Below are 25333 nucleotides of genomic sequence, written 5' to 3' on the forward strand. Positions count from 1 at the left end.
TTCATTGTGCCCTGAGGGAGAAAATTTTGCTTCATCTCTGTCTTAAGAAGGTAACTTCTCATTCTTAAAAAGTGTCCCCAGATCATAGAATCCCCCACAAAGGGAAGCATCCTGTCAACATTCACCCAGTCAAGGCCTCTTAGTGTCTTGCATATTCCAATGATTACTTCTTAGTCATCTAAACTCCAATGGATGCAAAACAAATCCTGCCAACCTTTCCTCGTAAGGCAACCTGCCTAGTTCAGGAATTAGTTGAATGAACCTTCTTTGAGATGTTCCCAATGAATAACACTCTCTTTTTTAAATTAGGAGACCAGTACTGCACACAGTACTCTAGTTGTGGTCTCACCAATGGCATTTATAACTGAAGCATAAACTCGCTGCTTTTATATTTGACTTCCTGGCAGTAAATTCTCACATTGTTAGATTTCCCAATTACTTCCTATGCCAGCATATTAGCATTTTCTGAGTCCTGCACTGATGCATGCAGATTCCTCCACACCTCAGAGCTCTGCAATCTCTTACCTTTGGAAAATACGTCCCCCTTTTATTTTTTCCACTTATTATCTTTCTGTTTCCTTCATGTGCAGATCTATATCAAGGCTGTCAGTGTCAAACTGCAAGGAGCTGTTGTAATAAATGGCACAAGAAACAACAGTTACCAAGTCTGAAATCAATCAGGCAGTGAAATCAGGATTGCTTCTGTGGAGTGAGCAATGGTTCTTACCCCCTTAGCTCATAATGCCATATTTACCAACAGAGCAGTGCTACAACTTCACTGCATCCATTAAAACTGTGATTGGGAGGTTAATTAATAGAGTGAAGACAATGATTCATTGCCTGGATTACCCTGTTTTGTGATTGTTGTTACTTATGAAAACTAGTCCTTCAGGAGGTTGATGACCCCAGGTTACCCCACTGATGATGTGTCCCAGTGCATCCTAGAGTGTATCTTAGCATTAATTCTGAATTTCCTATAACTCTTCCCTTTCTGATCTCAGCTCTAATCCTTGCCGTGTCTTCACCATGCCCTCTGAACTTCCCCTCTCTAAGGTGGAATGTTCTGTCCTCAGGAAGGGCCTTATCTTTGTTCCCCTTCACCTGCACTTCAATGAGTTCCATGTCTGCCATGACTCCGAGCTCTTCTCCTGTCACTTCCATCTCCGAGCCCTCTTCTTTGGAAAGAATTCCACACCCCACATCGATGACCCTTCCTCCCATCTCTAACTCTCCTTCTCTTCTTGGACACCCTGCCCTGATTCTCCGCCTGCTCTGGATCTTTTCATCTCGAATTGCCAATGAGACATCAACACTTCTCTCTCCTCCTTCAACCTTACCCCTTCTGAATGCACTGCCCTCTACTCTCTGTGCACAAACCCCAACCTTGCCAGTAAGCCCACAGACAGAGGGAGTATAATTGTAGTGTGGTGGACTGACCTCTACCTTGCTGAGGCCAGGTGGCTTCTCTCCCTTGAAGAGGTTCACACTCCAACCATCAAAAAAACTGTCTCTGCCACCATCACTAACCTGATCAACTCTGGAGAATTCCCATCCACTGCCACCAAAGTCTTTGTTCCCTTACCCTGTGCTACTCACTTCTACCTTCTACCCACAAGATCCACAAACATGACTGTCTGGGTAGGCCTATTGCCTTTGCCTGCTGCTGCCCAACTGAACTCATGTCCTCATACCTTGACTCCATTCTATCCCCCTTGGCTCAATGCCTTTCCACCTACATCCATGACTCTTCTCATGCTCTTGATACCCTCAGTAACTTTCAATTGCCTGGCTCTGACCACCTCATTTTTCACCAGAATGTCCAGTCCTATCCTTCATCAAGAAGGCCTTAATGATAACTGCTGCTTTCTCAATAAAAGAACCAGCTAGTTCCCCACCACCACCACCCTCCTCCATCTGGCAGAACTGGTCCTCACCCTCAACAATTTTTCCTTTGCCTCTTCCCACTTTCTCCTATCTACCACCGCATGAGCTTCTGCATCCAACACATCATCCTCCACAACTTCCTCCATCTGCAAAGTACCTCCCCCTCACACCTTCCACAAGGATGCCCTTGTCCATTTACCTTTCCCCATTAATCTCCCTCCTAGCTCCTATCCCTGAAAGCAGCCAAAGTGCTACACCTCCTCCCTCACCATCATTCAGGGCCTCAAACAGTCCTTCAAGGTGAGGCAACACTTCACCTGCAAATCTGCTGGGGTAATCTATTGTGTCCAGTGCTCCCGGTGTGACCTCCCCTACATTGGTGAGACCCATCCTATATTGGAGGACCACTTCATTAAGCACCTCTGTTCCATTCACCAGAAGCAGAACTTGCTGGCGGCCAAACATTTTAATTCTGATACCCATTCTCGTTCCAAGAAATCAGCCCATGGCCTCCTCTTGCGCTAAGATGAGGCTACCCTCAGGGTGTAGGAGCAACAACGTATATTCTATCTGGGCAGCCTCCAAACTGATGGCATGAATATCAATTTGTCCTTCTGGTAAAAAAAAATTCCCTTCCCCCTCCCTCCTTCTTCTATTCCCCACTCTGGTCTCTTACTTCTTCTCATCTGTCTATCCCCATCTGTGCCTAGGTCCCATCTTCTTCCCTTTCTCCTGTATTCCACTCTCCTCTCCATCAGATTCCTTCCTCTCCAGCCCTTTATCTTTCCTACCCACCTAGCTTTACCTTTCACGTTTTAGCTAATCCTTCTTTCCCTCCCCTCAACTTTTTACGCTGGCATTTTCCCCCTTCCTTTCCAGTCCTGACGAAAGGTCTCAGCCCGAAATGTCGACTGTTTATACACTTCTTTAGATGCTGCCTGACCTGCCGAGTACCTCCAGAATTTTGTATGTCTTGCTTTGGATTTCCAGTGTTCGCAGACTTCCTCATGTTTATGGTCTCTTTTAACTATGTCTTTACTAGCTTAACCAAGAGCATCAGACCACAGGGGTCTCTTAGGCTGCACCTCCAGGATTGCAGTATTTAGTTTTTATCTGCAGGAGAGACTGAAGTTTAATGAGATGTTGTGTAAGAGAAAAGGAATAGACAGATTTTCCAGTAAAAGTTCCCATGGTCTTCATTGATTCATTGCAATGAGGAAAAGTTTCAGAATGAAAGTGATTGGCTTAACCGAGATTCTTGCCATATGCTACACCCCAGAGAATGACATCAGAATCTACAGGCAAGTAGTGTTAATCATAAATTGTATTTTTTTTCTTTGCAAGATGCATAGCTGTCTCCTTTTCCATAGTTTAATCAGCTCTCATGAGTGCTGCAGTTCCCTTTACATGTAAGATTACTGTATCTAAACTTGCCTTGAGATTTCGTGAAGCTGGGAGTGATGTCTCTGGTATGCTGGCAACAAACACTGCCCGATAATTGCTTTTAGTATGGAATTTCATGCCTTCACAGGATCCTACTTTAGCCATTAAACATAATATAGAATTGAATATAAAATAGTTTATTTTACAAAGATGAACAAGCACAAGAAAAAGGGCTGTTTAATAAATTAAATACAATTAGATATTTACAGTAGGCAATCTTTTAAGTAACTCTCTAATAAAAGAACTAACTTCTACAAATTAAATAAATCTTTGCAGATAACTTGTAATTAGAAGCAACATTCACCTTCCAAATGTTAGAGATTTAAACCACCGGGGTGCTTCTTTGTGACATTGCTTGCTTTGATTCAAACTAAGTGGACTCACTTCGATCTTTAATATCCTGAAAAAGAGATGAACAAGGAGTGATAGCTTTTTGGAAAAGCAGGCAAAAATATGGAAAAAGAATCAAAAATACATTGAATATAAATATTGTTATTTTTGCCTCTGTTGAAGGAAGCATAGAGAGTGACTCGATTGTAAATTACCTTTATAATAGAGACCATAAACAGAGAGACATAGAGCAGGAAATCATAGTGCATGCAAAGTTGAAGCTTGTTATTATTGGGGTTATCTTGCAATTATAGTTAACTTTTGTAGGAGCCTGCAGAATTATAAAAAAATCATTTAAGTTAATTGATTTTGTTTACATTATCTGTGGATGAGGGTTAATGTTTGCTTTGTACTTGTAGCTCAAAATATTGTTGATGTTGCTTTTTGTTCAATGATTCAATGCTTCCATTTAATATCAGAGAATATATACAATTTGCAACCTGAAATTCTTACTTGCCGCACACATCCTTGAAGCAGAAGAAAAACCTCAAAGAATGAATACTAGAAAAAAACAAAATAACCCCAAAGCCCCCTGCCCCCTCTCACAGACAAACAGCAGTAAACAGCATCAACTTTCCCCCTCCCCTTCTCCCATTTATTCTAGCAGAAAACATCAGCATTCTCACCACCTACCAGGCAAGCAAAAGCAAGTCCTCAAAGAGAGACCATGGTACATCAAAGCCTAACTGTTTATTCCAACAACTTGACGTCCCTCAGGATCTCTCTTGAACTAACAAGGAGAGACAGATATCACTCCTTCCACAGCGAGAGAGGAGACAGACAGTTGCTGTTTCGATGTTACAGTCACAGTCTGAAGCGTCACTTTTTACTTCAAGTTCCCCGACTTGAGAATTGGCTGCAAGCTCTCACTCACCATTGAGAGAGAGAGAGAGTGGGGGGGGGGGGAGAGCAAAAGTGATCATCCAAGAGCAGAGGCCTCCGACAGCTGCTCTCGCTGTCCTGATGTACCGGCTGCCCGCAACGCTACAATTCAGGATACTGGGGAGAACTTGTGTCCATAGGCCCGCACAAGGCTGCACCTCAAAGGCGCTTGACTTTGGAACACATCTAGAGATTTCAAAATGAGGCCAATTGGCGAGCTCCAAGAATGGGAACACACCACCTTTCAGAACTGCGGTTTGAGAGCTGCTGTAGATCACAGACTCCAACAGGGCCCCAGCCACCTTGAAAAGGAAAATAAAGATATTTGAAGAGAAAGAATTTAACTGTTTCGCTGATGGGCTGGGAGAAGACACCCGTTGGCACTATCTTTACTTCTGCCCCACCCCCCCAGTTGTAAGATTTATCACGGAATATTCCTGTGGTCTGTCTTATTTTCTTGTAGGAGGTCCCTCTGGATCAAGGATGACTGACTTCAATTCTGATTTTCTGGGGTCAGAGGTGGCTAATGAGGCCAATGTAGGGAATACAGACTGTTTCACAGATGGGGTATGATGTTGATGATAATGATGATGATGTCGACTCAGACCTGAGAGGCCAGCGTCGGGCATTTTCATGCCTTACAAGGTGCAGTTCGAAAGGCTGTGTGGGACGCTACTCCTTGCACAGACATTTCACAGTATTATTTTACGAGGCCCAGTTGTGAGCTCGACATCAACCCGGTGCGGATGGAGAGCGCGCACGGGGGCGGTCTGTCACTGGATCGAACTCGGGAACCTCCGTTCTCGAGCCTGGCGCTGATCTCACTGTGCCACCAGCCGACAGATGGGGTAGCCGGTGTTTAATGGGGTGAGTTGCCGAGGCAGTTTGTGAGATGGAGCACTCCCTCCACTGCTATGGAGCTGCTTCTGGTGTGCTCCCAATGCCCGACCTCAAGGTCTTCAGTATCATCCCACTTTGTGTAGTCATGGCACAGAGGAGCAGTGGAAATTATGCATTTCATCAAGGAGGCTGTGTGCACATTATAGAATGTAGAACAATACAGTACAGGAAGAGACCCTAGTCTGTGCCAATCATGATGCTAATTTAAACTAATGCCATTTACATGGCCCATGGCCCATATTCTTTTATCCCCTGCCCATTCATGTGATTCTCTATATGCCTCTTAAATGTTGTTTTCATATGTGCTTCCATTGCCTCCTCTGGCATCATGTTCCAGGTGCCTACCCTTCTTGTTATTTAAAACATCTTGCCCACACTTCTCTTTTAAACTTTCCCCCTCTCCCCTTATGTCTGTGCCTCTTAATATTTGACATTACCACCTGGGGAAAAGAGCCTGACTACAGATTTTGTCTACTCCCCCTTGTAATTTTATATACTTCTGTCAGGTTGTCCGCCAGTTTTTGACACTCCAGAGAAAGGAAGCAATCCAAGATTGCCCAATCTCTCCTTGTAGCTAATACTCTCTAATCCAGGCAACATCATGGCTAATCTTTCTCCTAATGAGTCAAGTAGAACTGCACACAGTACTCTAAATGTGGACTAATCAAAGTTTATTAAAGTTGCAACATGACTTGTCAATGCTGTGAGTCAAGTAAGTCTACTGAGATGCCAGCAAGTATGCCTTCTTTCCTAGCCTTTCACTTGTGCTGCCAGTTTGATGGACTTGCACAACTTGATCCCTCTGTGCACCATTACTCTCAGTAATGGTGTATGCTGAGTACACCATTACTCTTCAGGGTCCTGCCATTTACTGTATACTTTCCCCTTACATTTGACTCCCAAAATGCAAATCCTCACTCGTCTGAATTAACTCAATCTGCCATTTCTCTGTCCATGTTTCCAACTGATTCATATCTTGTTGTATCCTTTATCACATCTTTGAATCTTTTCCTCTGTTTGCCAAATAACTACTTTCCATGGCTCTGTCTTATAAGATAATTGGTGACTGACAAGCATGTAAGACTGTCTGATGCTGTATGCTTTGTATTGTCTGAGTAGTAATTTTGCTAATTAATTGGCCGTAATAATGCAGTTTTTCAGTTTTGTGTTGGTACATATTGTTCATTCATTATATGCCATGTCGTATGATGTGGGCGATCATGGTCTTCGTATGACCACGATTGCTCTGGGCAGATTTTTCTACACAAGTGATTTGCTATTGCCTCCTTCTGGGCTGTGTCTTTACAAGGTGGGTGACCCCAGCCATGATCGATACTCTTTAGGGATTGTCTTCATGGCGTCAATGGCTGCATAACTTGTGATATGCACCAGCTGCTTCTACGAACATCCACCCCCTGCTTGCATGGCTTATTGTGACCCTTATCAGGGGGCTAAGCAGGTGTTACACCTGGCCCAAGGGTGACCTGCCAGTTGGCAGAGGGAAGGAGTGCCTTACTTACACCTCCTTTGGTAGAGATGTACCTCCACCCCACCACCTGGAAACCTATTGATTATACAGCAAATTCTCCATATTACTAAATAATATTCTCTGTTCTTTGCATACAGCTGGTTATTATTTATATTTTTTAATCTAAGAAGTTTAATATAAGAAATACTATTTGTGGTAAAAGAAAAAGTCTTTTAGCTCAACAAATTTGTCTTTCAAGTAAATACATCAGTTTGCTGTTTCACTAACTCTGCCCATTTTTTTTGTCCACTAAGAAATTAAATGAAATATAATAAACCCATAAGAAAACAAATCGCGGTAAAATTTCAAGTGCTGTCTTTACTCAAATGAATGGGTAGGAATACCAATTATTTTCAATGAAACTGTCTTTGAAATAGCCACAGTGACCTTAACATGTTAGGATCTTTCTGTATTTTCTGTGGTAGATCAACACTAGATATTTTCATCATTGGGTCAGAACTGTTATTACCAATGGTGGTTCCATCCTATGCTTTCCTTCAGACCACAGCACTGTTATGTCCCAAGGTACCTGTATGTGTATCCAGAACAGTTCAAGAGGTGAGTGGGGAACATTCATGAAGTCTCCACGCAGAGGATGGTCTGTGTAGCTTTCCATGGAAAAAGTACCCTCTCAATGCAGCTGCACCATAAATACCCGGGGAGAAATGTTAGACAGCATTTGTTCAGGGCTCCAGGGAGAGCATTACTTGCAGAACCTAGCTGGACATCCAGTATTTACATCTCAGAGAGGTGATTGTTGCAGAGACCATTGCCAAGTCGTGGAGTTCTCCCACTGCCTTACCTATTATTACTGGTACTCTAAACTCAAATAGTCAGATTGGCTGGCTATTTTTAAATACGGACAGAAGCCACGGCTGATCTGAAAACTCATTTTGCATGCCAGGGGATTCTAAATGAGATTATTTCAGACAATTGTTGACTATTTAACTGGAGGGAATTGCAGTGGCTTGCGTGACAACATAAGTTATGTTCCTTCCTTTCAGTGTATTTACAATGAAACAGCAAAGCAGAGAATGCAGCAATTGCAAAGCGAGTCCAGGAAAGTGCATGTATATAGCACAGTACCTCAGTCTTCCCGGCTGCAACTACAACCTAAAGCAAATTGTAATTCCATTGTTTTCCATTCTATGTTAATGTACAATTCTGTGCAAAAGTCTCAGGTACATATATAAAGCTAGAGTAAGACTTTTGCACAGTACTGCAGTAATTTTATGCATTGAACTGTAATGCTGCCACAAAAAAATATCTAATTTCATAACATACGTGAGTGAAGATAAACCTGTTTCTGATATGGGTTTCTGTTGTGGGCTGAGAATGGGAAGGGGGCAGGGAGAGGGGAATCATGATTGGGAAGGGGGAAGGGAGAGGGGAGGGAACAGGAAGCACCAGAGAGATATTCTGTAATGTTCAACAATCCAATTGTTTCGAATCAAATGACCTTGCCCGGTGTCTCAGAGCTGGGTATATCTGCCCCCCCCACCCCCCCGCACCACCTCCTGCCCCTGGCACCGCTTCTCTGCCACTGTCCCACACCCGTCCCACGGCGCTCCCTCCTTGCCATTCCTAACATTCCCGCCAGATTTACAAACCTACTCTCCGCTCAATGTTGACAAAAACAGAATTGTGTAAGAGTCTTAGGCACACTGGCTATATATATTTTTGCAATGCTACTGGTCTTAAAACTACTTGGCCCATGGGAATAAACTTGCAATGGGCTGCAATGGGAGGCCTCAGAGGTCCCCAGGATGTCAAAGGTGACAGGTTTTCAACGGGATTGGTGGAGGGGTGGGATGGGGTAGGCACAGAGTGTTTGTCAAAATTTATCAAGAATTTAAGGACTACATTGGGGATACACTTAGAGATATTGTAACAAATGATTTCAATACATTTAAGGGCAACCAGGTAAGCATGAGGGAGAATTGAAGGTTATGTTGATGGGGTTAGATAAAGAAGAAAGAAAGTTTGATGAAGCATAAACATAAGCATAAATCTATTGGAACAAAAGCTGTGTTTCTGTTTTGTTAGCATTCTGTATTACTGGATAACTGTGTAATTCAATGAAAGCAGTTCTAAGCTTATCAACTAGAAAAAATAAGACTCCAAATAGTGATAAATTGGTGCACCCAGTGGCCATTCATTCACTGGTCCAAATAAATTTGTTTAATTTCAAAATTTTGGAAAATAGAGAAAGAGTTGGATCAACATTATTGATTTTGTTTCTCTCTTGACAATGCTTTCTTAATCATTGTCAAGTAGTCAGAGGCATTGAATTGCACAGCACTCTGTTATTTAATCATTGCCGTTTTGTGACATAGCTTACAGATAAGCAGACAGCACAGCTTGTTAATCTTTAGTATATTGCTGATATTGCTGATGCTTTTAAGGGATATCAGATTTATGACAAGTAATATTACTCCTCCCACGTCAGTAGCAAGTCTAGACTGTATTCAGTTTGGATGAAAGACTGAATCTTCCCATTTTTTAAAGCATTTGGTTGTGGTTCATAATTTTTCACTGTTTCACTGATAAATTACCATCTCACATGAAATGATTTAACACAATTTTACAATTTCTTGTTGTTTATTCTTCTGGGCTGTGAAGTTAATGTTACTCCATTTATTATATATGCAATACATGGCTTCAGGCTGCAGCGTTGCGGTATTTAACTTCTCTTTTTATGTACCTACAGTCTTAAAACAAAATATCTGAATTGTTAAATCTCAAGCACAGCCAAGGTTTTGATTATTTGGTTTGCATTAGGGTGGGATCAATGAATTCTTCTTCCTCTCCCTGGGTTCTGCAACCATAATCATGTGTCGAACAACACACACACAAGGCTGGAGGATCTCAGCAGGTCAGGCAGCATCTGTGGAGAGGAATAAACAGTTGATGGTTTGCGCTGAGCCCCTTCATCAGGACTGGATATCCAGTATCTGCAGAATTTCTTGTGTTCATAAATCATGCTGTTTATTTATTGAAAAGGAACAGCCACAGCACCCAGCAATCCCCCGATTTAACCCTGGTCTAATCGCAGAGCAATTTACAATGACCAATTAACCTACCAACTGATATGTCTTTGGACTGTGCGAAGAAATCAGAGCACTGGAGGAAACCCACATGGTCATGGGGAGAACGTACAAACCCTTTACAGACAGCGGTGGGAATTGAACCCAGGCAACTGGTACCGTAAAACATTGTGCTAACCGTTATGCTACCATGTCGAAATAATGTTTAGCTAACTAAACAGGAATTTCAACAAAGGTGGATTAGACTAATGATTCTTAATTATTTAAGAGTGTTTGATTGGACATCTCAAGTTATTTATACAAAAATTATAAAGCGACATTACTCATAGCTTCAAGGCTCTAAGCTCTGATCCTTTTGTTGTTACAGAGGCAAAGAGGTTGGACATGATGTGGATTTTATAATCAGCTGCCCCGAGGAAGGAGATGAAGAAGGTCTCCTCCATAAAACAGTCAGTAAACTGGGCCGTCAGGTAAATAGCACGTGTATTTTTGGGATAGCAAGGTGAACATTGAGCTTCCATTCCAAATTGTTCTTGCGAATATGGTGCTGAGCTACCGTCTTCAACTGCTGCAGTCCTTCTGGTGAAGGTTCTACCGTAGTCCTTGTGGGTAGAGTGATCAAGCAGTCTGATCCAGTGACAATGAAGGACTAGCAGCATTCTTCTAAATCAGGATGCTATGTGACTTAGAGAGAAACCACAAGTGGTAACACTTCCATATGGCTCTGCACTTGTTGTTCTTGGTACTAGAATTATTAGGTTTGTCAAAGTACCACAGTTGAGTAACTGTAGGACATATATTTTTCAGGTGGTACACACAATAATCACTATACATTGGCCTTGGAAGGACTAAGTGTTTAGAGATATTGATGGTGTATCAAGCATCAACTTTACTTGGGCTAACTTTGGACTTCTTGGAAATTTCCTTTGCTTCACTCTTCCAGACCAGTGGAAAGTATTACTTTTCCCTTTCACTTTGTAGATGGTAGAAAGGCCTGGTGAAGGCACACAGCCTTTGATCTGTTATTGGAGCTATGCCATTATGTTGAGAAACTCCACTGAGTTCTTGGTCAATAGGATATTATGCTGTGGGGACCATATAATGGTAATACCATTGGATATCAAGAGTTTTGGTAGAGATGGTTACTGCTTGACATTTTTGTGACAAATGTTACTTGCCACTTATCAGCTTATGTCTGGATCTTGTCTACATCTTCCATGAGCTACTTCCTTTATTGAGGAGCCATGAATAGAATTGAACATTGCACCACCATTAGCAACATGTCCATTTCTGGCCTTACGACAAACTATCTGATGATTTTGGATCCAGAGTCCTGCCCTATGGCTAGGTTAATTGATTTGAAGCAACCAAAACATCTTTCTTTATGTGATAAATTACTATAATTATGGGGGTTTTCTGCCTTGGACAGTTCCAGGCCTGGCTGTGAAAGAAAGAAGGTTGGGGATGGGGCTAGCGGTCCCATCTATGGAAACCCAGAACTACAGAAACACCAACAGAAACCCCAAAGACCTCATCCCTGGAGGATGGACCTTCAAAGATGGGCTAAACCTGGGCCAACTTGAAAGATTGGCCCAGGACAGAGGACTATGGCGAGCTGTTGTCAGCAGTATGTAGCCTAATAAGGTGATGGGCTTAAGAAGAAGATAGGAGTTTTGCCTTTGAACCCCATTTGCTTTATTTTTACCAGAAGCCTTGAAGCCACACACTATCAACTGCTGCCTTAATGTCAAGAGAATCACTTTCACTTCAGTTTTAGAATCAAACTATTTCGTTCTTGTTTGAGCCAACAATGAGTTGAAGGATCCTAGTTGTTGGTAAGTGGGTTATCAGGAAATTGGTATCACTTGATTATCATGTCACATTATTTTGCTGATGATTGTGGCTTGACTATTTGGTTGGCGGTGAACTACATTGGATTTGTAAACGCAAACACGAGGAAATCTGCAGATGCTGGAATTTCAAGCAAGGCGCATAAAAGTTGCTGGTGAACGCAGCAGACCAGGCAGCATCTATAGGAAGGGGTACAGTCGACGTTTTGGGCCAAGACCCTTCGTCAGGTTAGTCTTGACCAAGGGTCTCGGCCTGAAACGTCCACTGTACCGCTTCCTATAGATGCTGCCTGGTCTGCTGTGTTCACCAGCAACTTTTATGTGTGTTACATTGGATTTGTTCTGCTTTTTGTGAATGAGATACATCTGGGCTATTTTCCATGTTGTCTGTGTTTTAGCTAAATTGGATCATCTTGGCTAGAGGTTCATCTAGTTCTGGAGCACAGGTCTTCCGTATCAGAGCTAGGATATTTCCTGGTCCCATGGCCTTTATCATATCCAGTTCTCTCTTGATATCACATGGAACAAACTGAATTAGCCGGAGGCTGGCCTCTGTAATGGTGCCAGAGGAAACGGATACAAATCATGTAGATAGTCAAGAGGCTTTTTCCCAGGGCTGAAATGGCTAACACAAGAGGGCACAGTTTTAAGGTGCTTGGAAGTAGGTACAAAGGAGATGTCAGGAGTAAGTTTTTACACAGAGAGTGGTGAGTGTGTGGAATGGGCTGCCGGCGACGGTGGTGGAGACGGATACGATAGGGTCTTTTCAGACTCCTGGATAGGTACATGGAGCTTAGAAAAATAGAGGGCAATGGAGAGGATGCTAAGAGGATGCAGGGTGACTTGGATAGGTTGGGTGAGTGGGCAAATTCATGGCAGATGCAATTTAATGTGGATAAATGTGAAGTTATCCATTTTGGTGGCAAAAATAGGAAAACAGATTATTATCTGAATGGTGGCCGATTAGGAAAAGGGGAGGTACAACGAGACCTGGGTGTCATTATACACCAGTCATTGAAAGTGGACATGCAGGTACAGCAGGCGGTGAAAAAGGCAAATGGTATGCTGGCATTTATAGCGAGAGGATTCGAGTACAGGAGCAGGGAGGTACTACTGCAGTTGTACAAGGCCTTGGTGAGACCACACCTGGAGTATTGTGTGCAGTTTTGGTCCCCTAATCTGAGGAAAGACATCCTTGCCATAGAGGGAGTACAAAGAAGGTTCACCAGATTGATTCCTGGGATGGCAGGACTTTCATATGAAGAAAGACTGAATGAACTAGGCTTATACTCGTTGGAATTTAGAAGATTGAGGGGGATCTGATTGAAACGTATAAAATCCTAAAGGGATTGGACAGGCTAGATGCAGGAAGATTGTTCCCGATGTTGGGGAAGTCCAGAACGAGGGGTTACAGTTTGAGGATAAAGGGGAAGCCTTTTAGGACCGAGATTAGGAAAAACTTCTTCACACAGAGAGTGGTGAATCTGTGGAATTCTCTGCCACAGGAAACAGTTGAGGCCAGTTCATTGGCCATATTTAAGAGGAAGTTAGATATGGCCCTTGTGGCTACGGGGATCAGGGGTATGGAGGGAAGGCTGGTGCAGGGTTCTGAGTTGGATGATCAGCCATGATCATAATAAATGGCGGTGCAGGCTCGAAGGGCCGAATGGCCTACTCCTGCACCTATTTTCTATGTTTCTATGTTTCTATAACCCGAGGTAATTTCTAAAGTAAGTACATGTTCTGCACAGCATTGTGGGCCAAAAGGCTTGTATTGTGCTGCAGGTTTTCTATGTTTCTATGTTTAAATCATTTAGAATTTTAGACTCAAAGAGCAATACAGTGAGGAAACAGGCTTTTCAGCCTAATTCATCCATACCAACCACGTTGCCTGTCAGAACTAGTCCCACTTGCCTGGGTTTGGCCTAAACCCTTTTCAAACGTTCCTATCCTAGTCCTTGTTTAAATGTCTTTAAACATTGTAATTGTACCTGCTTCACGTGGCTATATGAAACAGGCTGCCAGAGAGAGTGGTAGGCATGGCTACATAGGTACTTGGACAGGTACTGTACATGGTAAGGGAAAGTTCAGAGGGATATGGCCCAAATGAAGCAAATAAGAACTTAGTTAGGGAGCTTGATTTGTAAGGGCAAGTGAAATTGAATGGCCTGCTTTGCTGCTGTACAACTCTATGATTCTATGCCTCTAAGCCTCTTGACCTTTGAGTCTCACCCAAAAAGTGTAGTGAAGTAGCATCTGCCTTGTCCACTATGAGGACAGATGACTGGGGTAAAAATCAGAAGGAAGGGAACTAGGTGCTCAGAATAACCATGGGAAAACATTTCTTACAATGCCACGTGGACCCCAATGAAGCAACAAAAATAAGGGAAGAAATGACTTTACTGCTTTAGGTAGGTAACATTTTATCAGCTTTCTTTTCAGTTGATCTTAATGGGTTGCAGAGATTTTTTTTCTCCAATTTGATTTTCATTTTCATCTATTTATTTATTTAGAGATGCAGTATGGAACAGGCCAGCAACCCACCTATGTAACACTAGCCTAATCACAGGACAATTTACAATGACCAATTAACCTATTAGCTGATATGTCTTTGAACTGTGGGAGGAAACCAGAGCACCCAGAGGAAACCCACACACTCATGGGTAGAATGTACAAGCTCCTTACAGGCGACACTGGAATTGAACTCGGAATGCCACAAGCTGTAATAGTGTCACACTAACTGCTACATTATGATTATTCATATACAGTACTGTGCATTAAGCATAAGGCACATACATACATATAGCAAGAGTGCCTGACTTTTGCACAGTACTGTAGTAATTTTATGTATTGTGCTGCACAACTGCCTCACTGTACTGCAAAGTTCATGACACATTTTGAGTGATGATAAACCTGATTCTGATATGATTCTCTATTGCGGACTGAGAATGGGAAGGGGGCAAGGAGAGGGGAATCATGGTTGGGAAAAGAGGAAGGGAGAGGGGAGGGAAGCCCCAGAGAAACATTCTGTAATGATCAATAACTCAGTTGTTTAGAATCAAATGACCTTGCCTGGTGAATCAGGGCTGGGTGCGTCTGCACCTGCACCACCCCACGCCCCTGGAACTCCTTGTCTACCACCTGTCCCACACTCCACCCTCACCACTCCCAACATCCTTTTCTCCCTCCAGATTTACAAACTGGCTCTCCACTCCACATTGACAAATACAGTACTGTGCAGAAGTCTTAGGTACCCGAGCTATATATATGTGCCTAAGACTTTTGCACAGTTCTGTATATAATTGTTGTCACTAATACAATGAATTGAGTTAATATACTTTATTTTATATGTATTTCCCAACATTAAAAACAATACTACCCCCATCGAGTGAATGTTATAGTCAGTGGAACTGAAGACAGAAGTAGGGACATTATGCTCCTGTCACAGAGGGCATTGTGAGACCATACGTGGATCGCAATGTGCAGTCGTTGTCTCATACTTAATGAAAGATACTAATGGTTTTGGAAGCAGTTCATGGAAGGAGTATCTTACAAGGGAAGATTGGGCAGGCTAACCTTGAATTTAGAAGAGTGAGTAGGGCTTGACTGAAACATTGAAGAACCTGAGGAGCATTGACAAGGTGATGTCAATAGGAGAGCACTCCTTGTACAGAATCTAGAACCAGTGTTCAATGAGTTAAAATACTGGATTATCCATTTAAGATAGGAATGAAGTGAATTTTTTCCTCTCAGGGTGTTGGGAGTCTTTGGAATTACCGTCCATAGTGACTGGGGAAACGGAGTCTCCAAATAATTTTAAAGCAAAGCTATACAGGTACTTGATAAGCAATAAACCATTTGTTTGGAATCAAATGACCTTGCTGCCTGTCCCACACCCCTCCCGCAGTGCTCCAACCTCGCCATTCTCAACATCCTTTGCTCCTGCCAGATTTACAAACTCGCTCTCCACTCCATGTTGACAAATACAGTGCTGTGTCTTAGTCACCCTGGCTATATATATATGTGCACAGTACCGTAAGATTATACAGCTGAGTAGTCTACTGTAACTACTTAGCAGATATGTTGCTGGCAAATTTTGTAATCCTCTCTTTATCTCCATTCTGTTGATAGCAGTGGATTTCTATTTTTTCATTTGCAAGGCTCAGTTTGATTTCTTATGGGTGCATTAGCCACCTGAATATAGCTGGGAGCAGATGAGAGTCAGGAAGGAACAGGACAGTTGGGCTAACATCACGCACTTTCAACAGATCACTCCCTCTCTGCTGGACTGATACGATTAAGTTCAGAGCCATAGATCATGAGAAAAAAGACCTGGTAGTAGTACGCAGCCATCGATCCCAGGTTTGTGCCTCTGCGGGCCGTACGCCTGGGCGGGAAGATTTGAAGAACCAGCTGTTGCCCATGCAGTGGGTTCCCCCTCTCCACATCACTGATGTGGTCCAAGGGAAGGGTAAGTGCCGTTACAGCTTGGCACTAGTGTTGTCGCAGAGGTTGCCAGAGTGAAGTTGTAAACAACATCAAACTGCCTTAGGGACCCCAGCTCTGGATTTCTTCCTCAGGATTGACTCCCGAAGCCTTTTCCATGGGTGGGTATGGCCTCAAGGCGGTGGAGTTTTAAAATCAGAATTAACTTCTCCTAGGTGGGCTGCCATCCAAGGCTGATGAGCCCCACCTGCCCATTATTCATTATTATCATCATAAAAAGCCCCAAGCATTCATTATCTATATATTTTTAACCATTTTTGACTTATACATTTTACTTTCCATTGCCCTGTCACTGTTGCCTCACTCAGTCTGTCAACGTGCTTTAAGAGTCCAAGAACACAAAAACCAGGAGTAAAAAAGGCCACATGACCGTTCGAGTCTGCACCATCATACTTTCAATTATGGCTGAACTGATCTTTAGCTTCAACTCACTTTGTGGCTTTGTTCCCATAAGCCTTGATCCTTCAGTGCAGAAAAAATCCACCTTAGCTTTAGATATATTTAACAACAGTTATTCATGAATATAATATTAAATGGAGAAATGTTTGATGATCACCGTTCATTGAATTTGCACTGCACAAGGAATACATCTGACCCATCATTTTTTGCCTGGGCTACGGCTTCAATAAGATCTCTCCAGAATTGCAAAATTTTGTTTATATCGCATTATGATGTGGAAAAAAAATCCTAAAGTGCTTTCCAGAGCTCTGAGAGAAAGGAAACTCAAATTTAATCTATTTCAATCCCTTCTCCAAGTTCAGTCTCCATACACAAGCCATTAATGACTTTGATATTAATCCTGGAGCATTACTGAAGAATGATTTTCATTTAATTATAGAGAATTCACTGTCCATCATAGTATCAGCCTCTCAAAATCTCACATGCTCCATAATATAATCAACATTTTTAATAGGTCATGAAAAATTAAGGGAAACTAATAGCATTTATTTAAGATATATAAGCATTTGTTCAGCAGAAATATTACTGCAGTGCCGTAAAAACAATGCCTTTTACAAGCTGTGCGGACATTGACAGTCCTCTGGAGGCCTGGAAACCAATGATAAAGTGAAGGCAGCACAGGTTGACTTTTTGCATTGTAACCTTGTCATAGGAAATAACATCTTGAAAAGGTTTAGCATTAGCAATTAGGGTGGCCTGATATGGCAGCTCTGGCCTCCTGTGTGGAAGATGAGGTTTGTCACATGGAGTGTCCTTACAAAGCCATTTCTTTTTTTTTAACTATTTTGCAAATAACATGAGCTGTCAGAAGCATGAAAGAGAAAAATTGAATTTCACTAGCTTGACAGTAGCTTTAAAAATGTTGAACTGAAGGTCATAGACAGATACCATTTTCTTTATATTTATGATATACTGTTTTATAAATTTGCCAATTTTATCTTTGTTAACTGCTTTATATTTCTGTCAATAATTCATTTAAAGGTAATTTCCTTCTTTCTCAGGGTGTGCTTCTCTTCTGTGATTTTGTGGAGGCCACAATGGAAAAGAGACAACTACCCAGCAGAAAATATGACGCCATGGATCATTTCCAAAAATGCTTTCTGATTCTAAAATTAGAGAAAAGACTTGTGGACAAGAGGGAGCTCAGTGTGGCCTCCGGGTCTGCAGTGAGGCTAAATGATAAGGGAGCAGAACATGAAAACAAGACTATGATTAAAGGCTGGAAGGCTATCCGTGTGGATCTGGTTGTTGTGCCTGCTCAGCAGTATGCCTTTGCACTCTTAGGATGGACTGGATCAAGGGTACGTAAACTTCTTGTTAAGTTGTATTATAAAGCTTTAAGCAATGAAACGGATACATATCTCAACAGTTCCCAAGTAAGCTCACATCACACTCAATAAGTCCATTAATGGCTCTGAAAACATACCCCGTCTCAAGGTTTTCTTCTTTCCTGCTAACTCCCACCCCGAACTCTAGGCAACAAAGTAGATTTTCTGATTCCCTGCAGAATTGAACACAGACCAGTTAGTTTAATCTTGTGGTGAATAAACTTTTAGAAACAATAATCAGAGTCAGGATTAGCAGCTTGGTTTAGGGTGGACTGAATGGTGAAAGACAACATGAATATCTTTCTAAAGGCCGTCCATGTCCAGCTAAGGTGATAACATTTTTGATGAAGTAATAGAGAGGTTAGCTGGCCAACGGCGTAGTGGCATCCGCACTGGACTTCGAGGCGAGTGGTCCTAGGTTCAGACCTGGTCAGCTCCTTGCAAGCTTTCCATCTGAGCTGGGTTGAGCTAGCAATTCAGCTTCATAAAAAGCAGACAAACGCTAAAGAAACAGCAAGGTTGCCACCCAATGCTCCACAAGGAGCAGAGAGAAATAACATCAACAACAATAGAGTGGATAATGGCAAATTAAAGCTGATGTGGTATGTTTGGAGTGCCAAAAGGGTATTGGATAAATTGCCACATAATGGGTTTGTCATTAAATTTAGATTGAGTTTGAATCAGTATGCATAGAAACCTGGCTATTAGGAAGTATAAGGTAATAGTAATAAGGAGAAACAAAACTAAGTCTTAAGATCAGAAAGCCTCTCTATGTGGGTCTGTTTCCTTGTCTGTTCACCAGTTTCCATAAGCACTTAGGTTAGAGTGTACAGTGTAGTGTTGTATTCCTGAGGTCAGTATTGGGAACATTCAATGCTCTCGATAGATATACAGACAGAACTTGCAGATGAATCAAAACTTGGAGGTTTAATGAGGGTAGTGATGCATTTCAATGAGGAGATAGATTTAGACAGCTGATGTAATGCACGGATAACTGACTGCTGACATTTAATGTTAAGCAAAATGAAATGTTTGTGGTCCGATTGGAAGGATCAGAATCGGGTTTATTACCACTGGCATGTGACGTTGAAATTTGTTAACTTAGCAGCAGCAGTTATTCACTGGAGGACAAAATGGTGAAGTATGTAGAAGAACAGATCTGGGGGTACGGGTGCAGAGTTTGTTGAAAGTGTAAGGGCGAGTTTCTGGGCTTTATATGACACGTAAGGTAAAAAATCAAAAAGGTCACAACAAGACTTTATAAAACTCTGGCTTGGCCTTACCGGAGCTTTGCGTCCACTTATGTGCATTATGCTTTCTGAAAGGTCAGCAGGCTTCGGACAGGGTGCAGAAGAGATTTACCAAATGATTCCTGTAATAAGGGTCTACAGTTATGTGGATAGACTGTAGAAAAGGAACAGAGAATATTGTGAGCAGTTCAGATTTATAATCATGGAATTTACAAAGAGAATGGATAAGGAGAAACTGTTCCTATTGATTAAATACAATGAAGCATAAGAGTAAAAGAATTTGGCAAAAAAAGTGTCGTGAAAAAAAGTTTGTGTGCAGAGTTGGTGAAGCATCCGGAGAAAACTTATAATGGTAGCAGTGGAGGCAGTTTCAATTATAACATTAAAAAGGAACATGCGTAAGTACCTGAAAGAAAAGAAGTTGCAGGGATATGGAGAGATGGTGGGAAGTGGAATCAGCTGCTCAACTCCTAGATACCGAACCAAGGGGCTGAATGGCCTGCTGCAGTATAACTATTCTGTGTTTCTGTAAAAGGCAATATATAGACAAATCAATTCAACATAAACCTGTGTTTTGGCCAGCTAAATATGGATTGAAACAGCAGTGAAAATCCATTTAGGACAGACAGTCACATTGAATAATTTGATACAAAATAATTGAAATGCAGCCAGCCATGTCTAATCTACACCTACACAGTACTTTGGCCTAAGAATTAAATAAATCTTGAGCAGACGTCCCAAAGGCATAGCTGGCTGACACAATTTTTAATAATTATTACATTAACAATTTTAAATTATACAGAAAGAAGACAGGAATCTAATTTTATAACTTTTTGGTTAACTTTCTAAAGAATATGTCAATATCATCTGCATTACAGTGGATGAAGATGATGTTGTAATTTTACACTATCCATTGCTCTTTGGAATCTCCAGTATTGGACATCCTGATTCAGGGTCTTAATCTAAAACTTTGACTATCACTTTGTCTCTACAGATGCTCCACAATGTGCTGAGTTCCTCCAGTAGTTTGATTTATTTTTTGATCCAAATTCCAGCATCTGCAGTATTTTGTGTCTTCATCAGGGATCTATTATCGCTATGTGCTTTTGCCAGTTTAAACCAATAAATGGATATTCCAAATATTGCTTGTCCTTCTACATATTCAAGAGTTATTCAGGTATTATACAGAGGAGTAGTAACATCTTTACTACTGCTGCAGTTACCAGGAGATAAAGGGCACATGCTCACAGAGACAGTGGCATAGACTGAGAAAGGCTTTAGGTAATTGATATCTAGTCCAGCTTCATTTCAATGCTGCCTGTTTATTCCAAACCCAAAGAAGGTGGAAAGCAATAAACAGCAGAATGCTACTTGTCCCCATTAGTACATGTTGAGAAGGGTCTTTCTGCTTCTTCTGTAGTAAAATTGAGATTTGGGAACCAGAAAAGTCATAATATTGGAATTCAGCCTCTTTGCATAAGAAAGGGGAGTCTTAGATAATCTGAAAAGTTGTATAAATTCAATTGAAATCTGGTCTCTGTCTAGTAGGAAAGCCAAAGTAGCTTAAGGTCAAGATAAAATTACATACAGTGCCTATAAAAAGTATTCCCCCCCCCCCGGAAGTTTTCATATTTTATTATTTTACAACATTGAATCACAGTGGATTTAATTTGGCTTTTTTGACATGGATCAACAGAAAAAGACTCTTTAGTGTCGAAGTGAAAACAGATCTCTACAAAGTGATCTAAATTAATTACAAATATAAAACGCAAAATAATTGATTGCATAAGTATTCAACCCCCCCCCCCCCTTTAATATGAAAGACCAAATCATCACTGGTGCAGCCAATTGGTTTTAGAAATCATATAATTAGTTAAATGGAGATCGCCGTGTGCAGCTAAGGTGTTTCAACTGATTGTAGTACAAATACACCCGCATCTGGAAGGTCCAACTGCTGGTGAGACAGTATCCTGGCAAATACTACACCATGAAGACAGAAGAACACACCGAGCAACTCTGCAAAAAGGTTATTGAAAAGCACAAATTAGGAGATGGAGACAAGGAAATTTCCAAGTCACTGAATATCCCTTGGAGTATAGTTAAGTTGACCATCAGGAAATGGGAAGAATGTAGCACAGATGTAAATCTGCCTAGAGCAGACCATCCTCAAAAACTGAGTGACTATGCAAGAAGGGGTCTAGTGAGGGAGGCCACCAAGAGACCTCCGACAACTCTGGAGGAATTAGAAGCTTCAGTGGCTGAGATGGGAGAGACTGTGCATACAACAACAGTTGCCTAGGTGTTTCACCAGTCGGAGCTTCCTGGGAGGGTGGCAAAGAGAAAGCCACTGTTGAAAAAAGCTCCCATGAAATCTCTGGTAGAGTTTGCCAGAAGGCACGTGGGAGACTCTGAATTTTCTTATAGTCTTGGTGAATGCTATGTTTAGTATTTGAAGAATTCAAATGGGAGGAAACCTGAGGGGGGGGGAAGCTTATAAAATAATAATGAGTAAAGTTATTTTACATCTTAGCTATTTTACTTGTTTTGCTTGCCAATTCTTTGTCTCTGCATATTTTCCTAGGCATTATCATTGCAATCGTTCTTTGTGTTCATTAATTGTCTGCTTTTTTTATTCACTATGAGGATGGCAGTGCCCACCCTCACTGGTGTAAGCTGCCTTCTTGAATCTCATGTAGGGAATTCCTGCAGTGTGATTCGGTGAGGATTAAGGTTTAGTGATACGTTTCTAGCCTAAGATAGTATATTTTCTTGAGGAAATTGCAGTCAATGGGATCCAAGCTGTCTGGTACCTTCACCTTTCTGTGTGGTGTTTTCAGCTGCTGCATATCTATAATTCCCTTTGTGATTCTCTCTTTGCTTTCTAGGTTCTCTTTGTTTTTGCCATCATGGACTTGATTCACTTTTTTTTAGATTTGTTTATTTTTCCAAACTGTGTGCGTGGCCTCCGTCGGTCGTTGTCGACCAAGGATACTGCGCCTCTGGTAGTCACTGGGAGTGGCCCCTCCAGGGTGCAAGCCAGGGCAGAGTTGATATGGAGATCCGTCTGTTGCCCATGCCGTGGGACCCCCTCTCCGTGCTGATGACAGGTCCAAAGGAACGATGAAAGTCGATACAGTTTGATGCCAGCAGCATCACAGGAGTTGCTGTGCCGGTGCTGGGTACAGCAGTCAGCCGCCTTCGGGATTCCGTCTCCGGATTTTTCCTCAGGGTTTATTCCCAAAGCCTTTCCCGTGAGCAGATATAGCCGCAAGGCAGCGGAGGTTTGAAATTGGAGCTTTCCCTCTCCTAGATGAGCTACCATCTGTGGTTAACGAGCCCCATCTGCCTGGAGCAACTGGTTTTAAGGCGCCAGTGGCCCACCTTTGCCCCTTCTCCTGTCAGTGAGAGCAGCTCCGCCGGGCATAAGAGCTATGCCACACGTGAAGGCCAGGAGTTGGACTTGGTAGTCAGAGGCTGTTTGAGATGCACGGCATGAAGAGCATTTGTTTAACAGTAGGAGCACGTCTATGACTACCTTTGGAGCCTTTTCCAAAGTAAGCTTCAACAAAAGACACCTCATGGATACCGGCTCTACTCTTTCCACACTCATGACTCTGTGTGGCTAAGCACAGCTCAAATGCCATATATACATTCTTTGGTCTTCTGTACACCTCCTGATTGTCTTCTGAGATTTTATCAATGGCAATGAGAAGATGTACAGCAGTGAGATTTTTATAGGTCAGCAGTGGGAAGGGTCAGCAGCTTTCTTGGGTGTCAACATCTCCAAAGATCTGTCCTGGACCCAATACCTTGACACAATTATGAAGAAGGCACTCCAGTGGCTCAACTTTGTTTGGAATTTTGGAAGACTTGATATATCAACGCTTACAAATTTCTACGAATGTACAGTGCAGAGTTCTCTGACTTGTATGCATCGCTGCCTGATATGGAGGCTCCAGTGCACAGAATTACAAGAGGCTGCAGAGGGTTCTAGATTGAGCTAGCTCCATCAGGGGCTTAACCCTCCAACCATTGAGGACATTTTCAAGAGGTGTTACCTGAGGAAAGCGGTATCCAACGTTAAGAAACCTTACCATCTGGGACATGCCCCCTTCTCGTTAATACTGATAAAGAGGAGGTACAGAAGTCTGAAGACTCACACTCAACAATTCAGGAACAGCTTCTTCCCCTCCATCATCATATTTCTGAATGGTCCATGAACCTATGAACACTATCTCATTATTCAGTTTTGGCCCTATTTATTTGTTTTGTAATTTATAGTAAACTTGATGTCTTTGCATTGCACTGCTGCAGCAAAACAACAAATTTCATGTCTTGTAAGACAGTGATAATAAACCTAATTTTGATTCCACTTTCTCCTTGTCTCCATTGGTTTTATATTGATTATGTCTGTGTCCATGTTGCATCCCCTTTTATAAATATTTCTTTGCATTTCTTTGAACTTTTGTATTTCCTTTTCTTTTCCTGTGTGCTTAACTCTGTCACTTAGCCAAAGCATAGACATGGTTTGAAACTGCTTTACAAACACTGCAAGTTAAATGTAGTGTTGCACAATGAATTGAGAATCTCTGAGACATTTAGAGAATATCTCAGTGCCCATTTAGGTTGAGTTTCTGCCAAGAACTGAGCAAATATGCCAATTTGTGTCCTTTTGTTTGAAGGTACATAAATGCTTCATGAAGAGAAGATTACTACAAAAATTGGGAGATTTGCCAGGTACACAGATTGTCCAGTCAGTTCACCTTGACACCCTATTTTTGGCTCACTTTTACAAAGGCATCAAAGGAGAAGGTGCATAATACACAGCATAACAGATGGTCAAGGGATGAAGTACAGACATGTTCAGGTCTTTGATTGCTTAGGGACTTGTAGTCCTTGAGTGATGACATGGTATGCACTTCTGTAATCCATCTTTCAGCCTATTCCCGCCATAACCCATAAAAAATAAGAAGTTATTTATTAAAGTACAGCTTGCTTCTTGTTAGTGGAGAGGATGTCGGCAAGGAAAATACAAAAGAAAACAAGAACATATAAAATATGAATGTACTTACAAATTATTCACTGATAGTAGTAATGGCATACATTTGTTGAATGAGAAAAATAGACAAAATCTGGTTTCCCTTCTAATGATATATTCTGCATTACCAATAGGGTAAACGCTGAGCATGAAAAGGCAACATTTATCACATAATAAAACTATAATTTATTTAATAGTCAATCTACTTCTTTGCTGCCACTTAGAATGAACATTGCAGTCTGTCTAGTTAAATTTATATTTTAACTAGCTCCTTATCTTCCATGTTTGCTTAGAATGCACGGAGAAGCTCATCATTTATATTGAAGTGTCTCAGATTATATAATGCAGATACAGTGAAGATTCAGTGTTGTAATTGCTTCAAAATCCTACTCTCTGCTGCTTGATTATCAGCTTCCGAGATCGGAAGACCATCCAAAAGGACAATCGTGATCCATTTTAAAATTAAAAAAAAACTGATGCCAGAAGCATTCTTCAAAATGTCAAAAAACATTCTAAAGATTTTTGATGACCTCAGCCGTTCATTGAGGATCAACTAAAATCATAGGCATCAAACAAACAACAACTAGCTTGCAAGGCACTGCTGCAGTAGCAAAGTCATAAAACAGTTTGGAAACAATTTTTAATCTGTTTTTTCAATAAATGGCAAAAAAGTAAAATTACAGATAAATACTTAATAACTAAATAAATTTAATAAGGGTATGTAAAGTTATGAGAAGTAGACAGGGTAGTTTGAGTCTTCTTTTAGGGTAGAAATGCCAAATACTGGAGCACATAGCTTTAAGGAGAAAAGTTAAAAGGAGATTTGCA

General features: G+C 41.5%; 1 protein-coding gene across 1 annotated transcript in view; it reads left to right on the forward strand.

Moving 5' to 3' along the window:
• The window catches only part of dntt (deoxynucleotidyltransferase, terminal), a 294866-nt gene that overhangs the window by 177161 nt on the left and 92372 nt on the right, over nt 1-25333 (forward strand). The window contains exons 8-9 of the mRNA XM_072239756.1: nt 10442-10544; nt 17891-18190. Coding sequence (XP_072095857.1) covers nt 10442-10544; nt 17891-18190 — 403 coding nt within the window. The remainder of the gene's footprint in view (nt 1-10441; nt 10545-17890; nt 18191-25333) is intronic.

The sequence above is a fragment of the Mobula birostris genome, chromosome 21 (genome assembly GCF_030028105.1).
Source record: "Mobula birostris isolate sMobBir1 chromosome 21, sMobBir1.hap1, whole genome shotgun sequence".
In the NCBI taxonomy this organism is placed as follows: Eukaryota; Metazoa; Chordata; class Chondrichthyes; order Myliobatiformes; family Myliobatidae; genus Mobula; species Mobula birostris.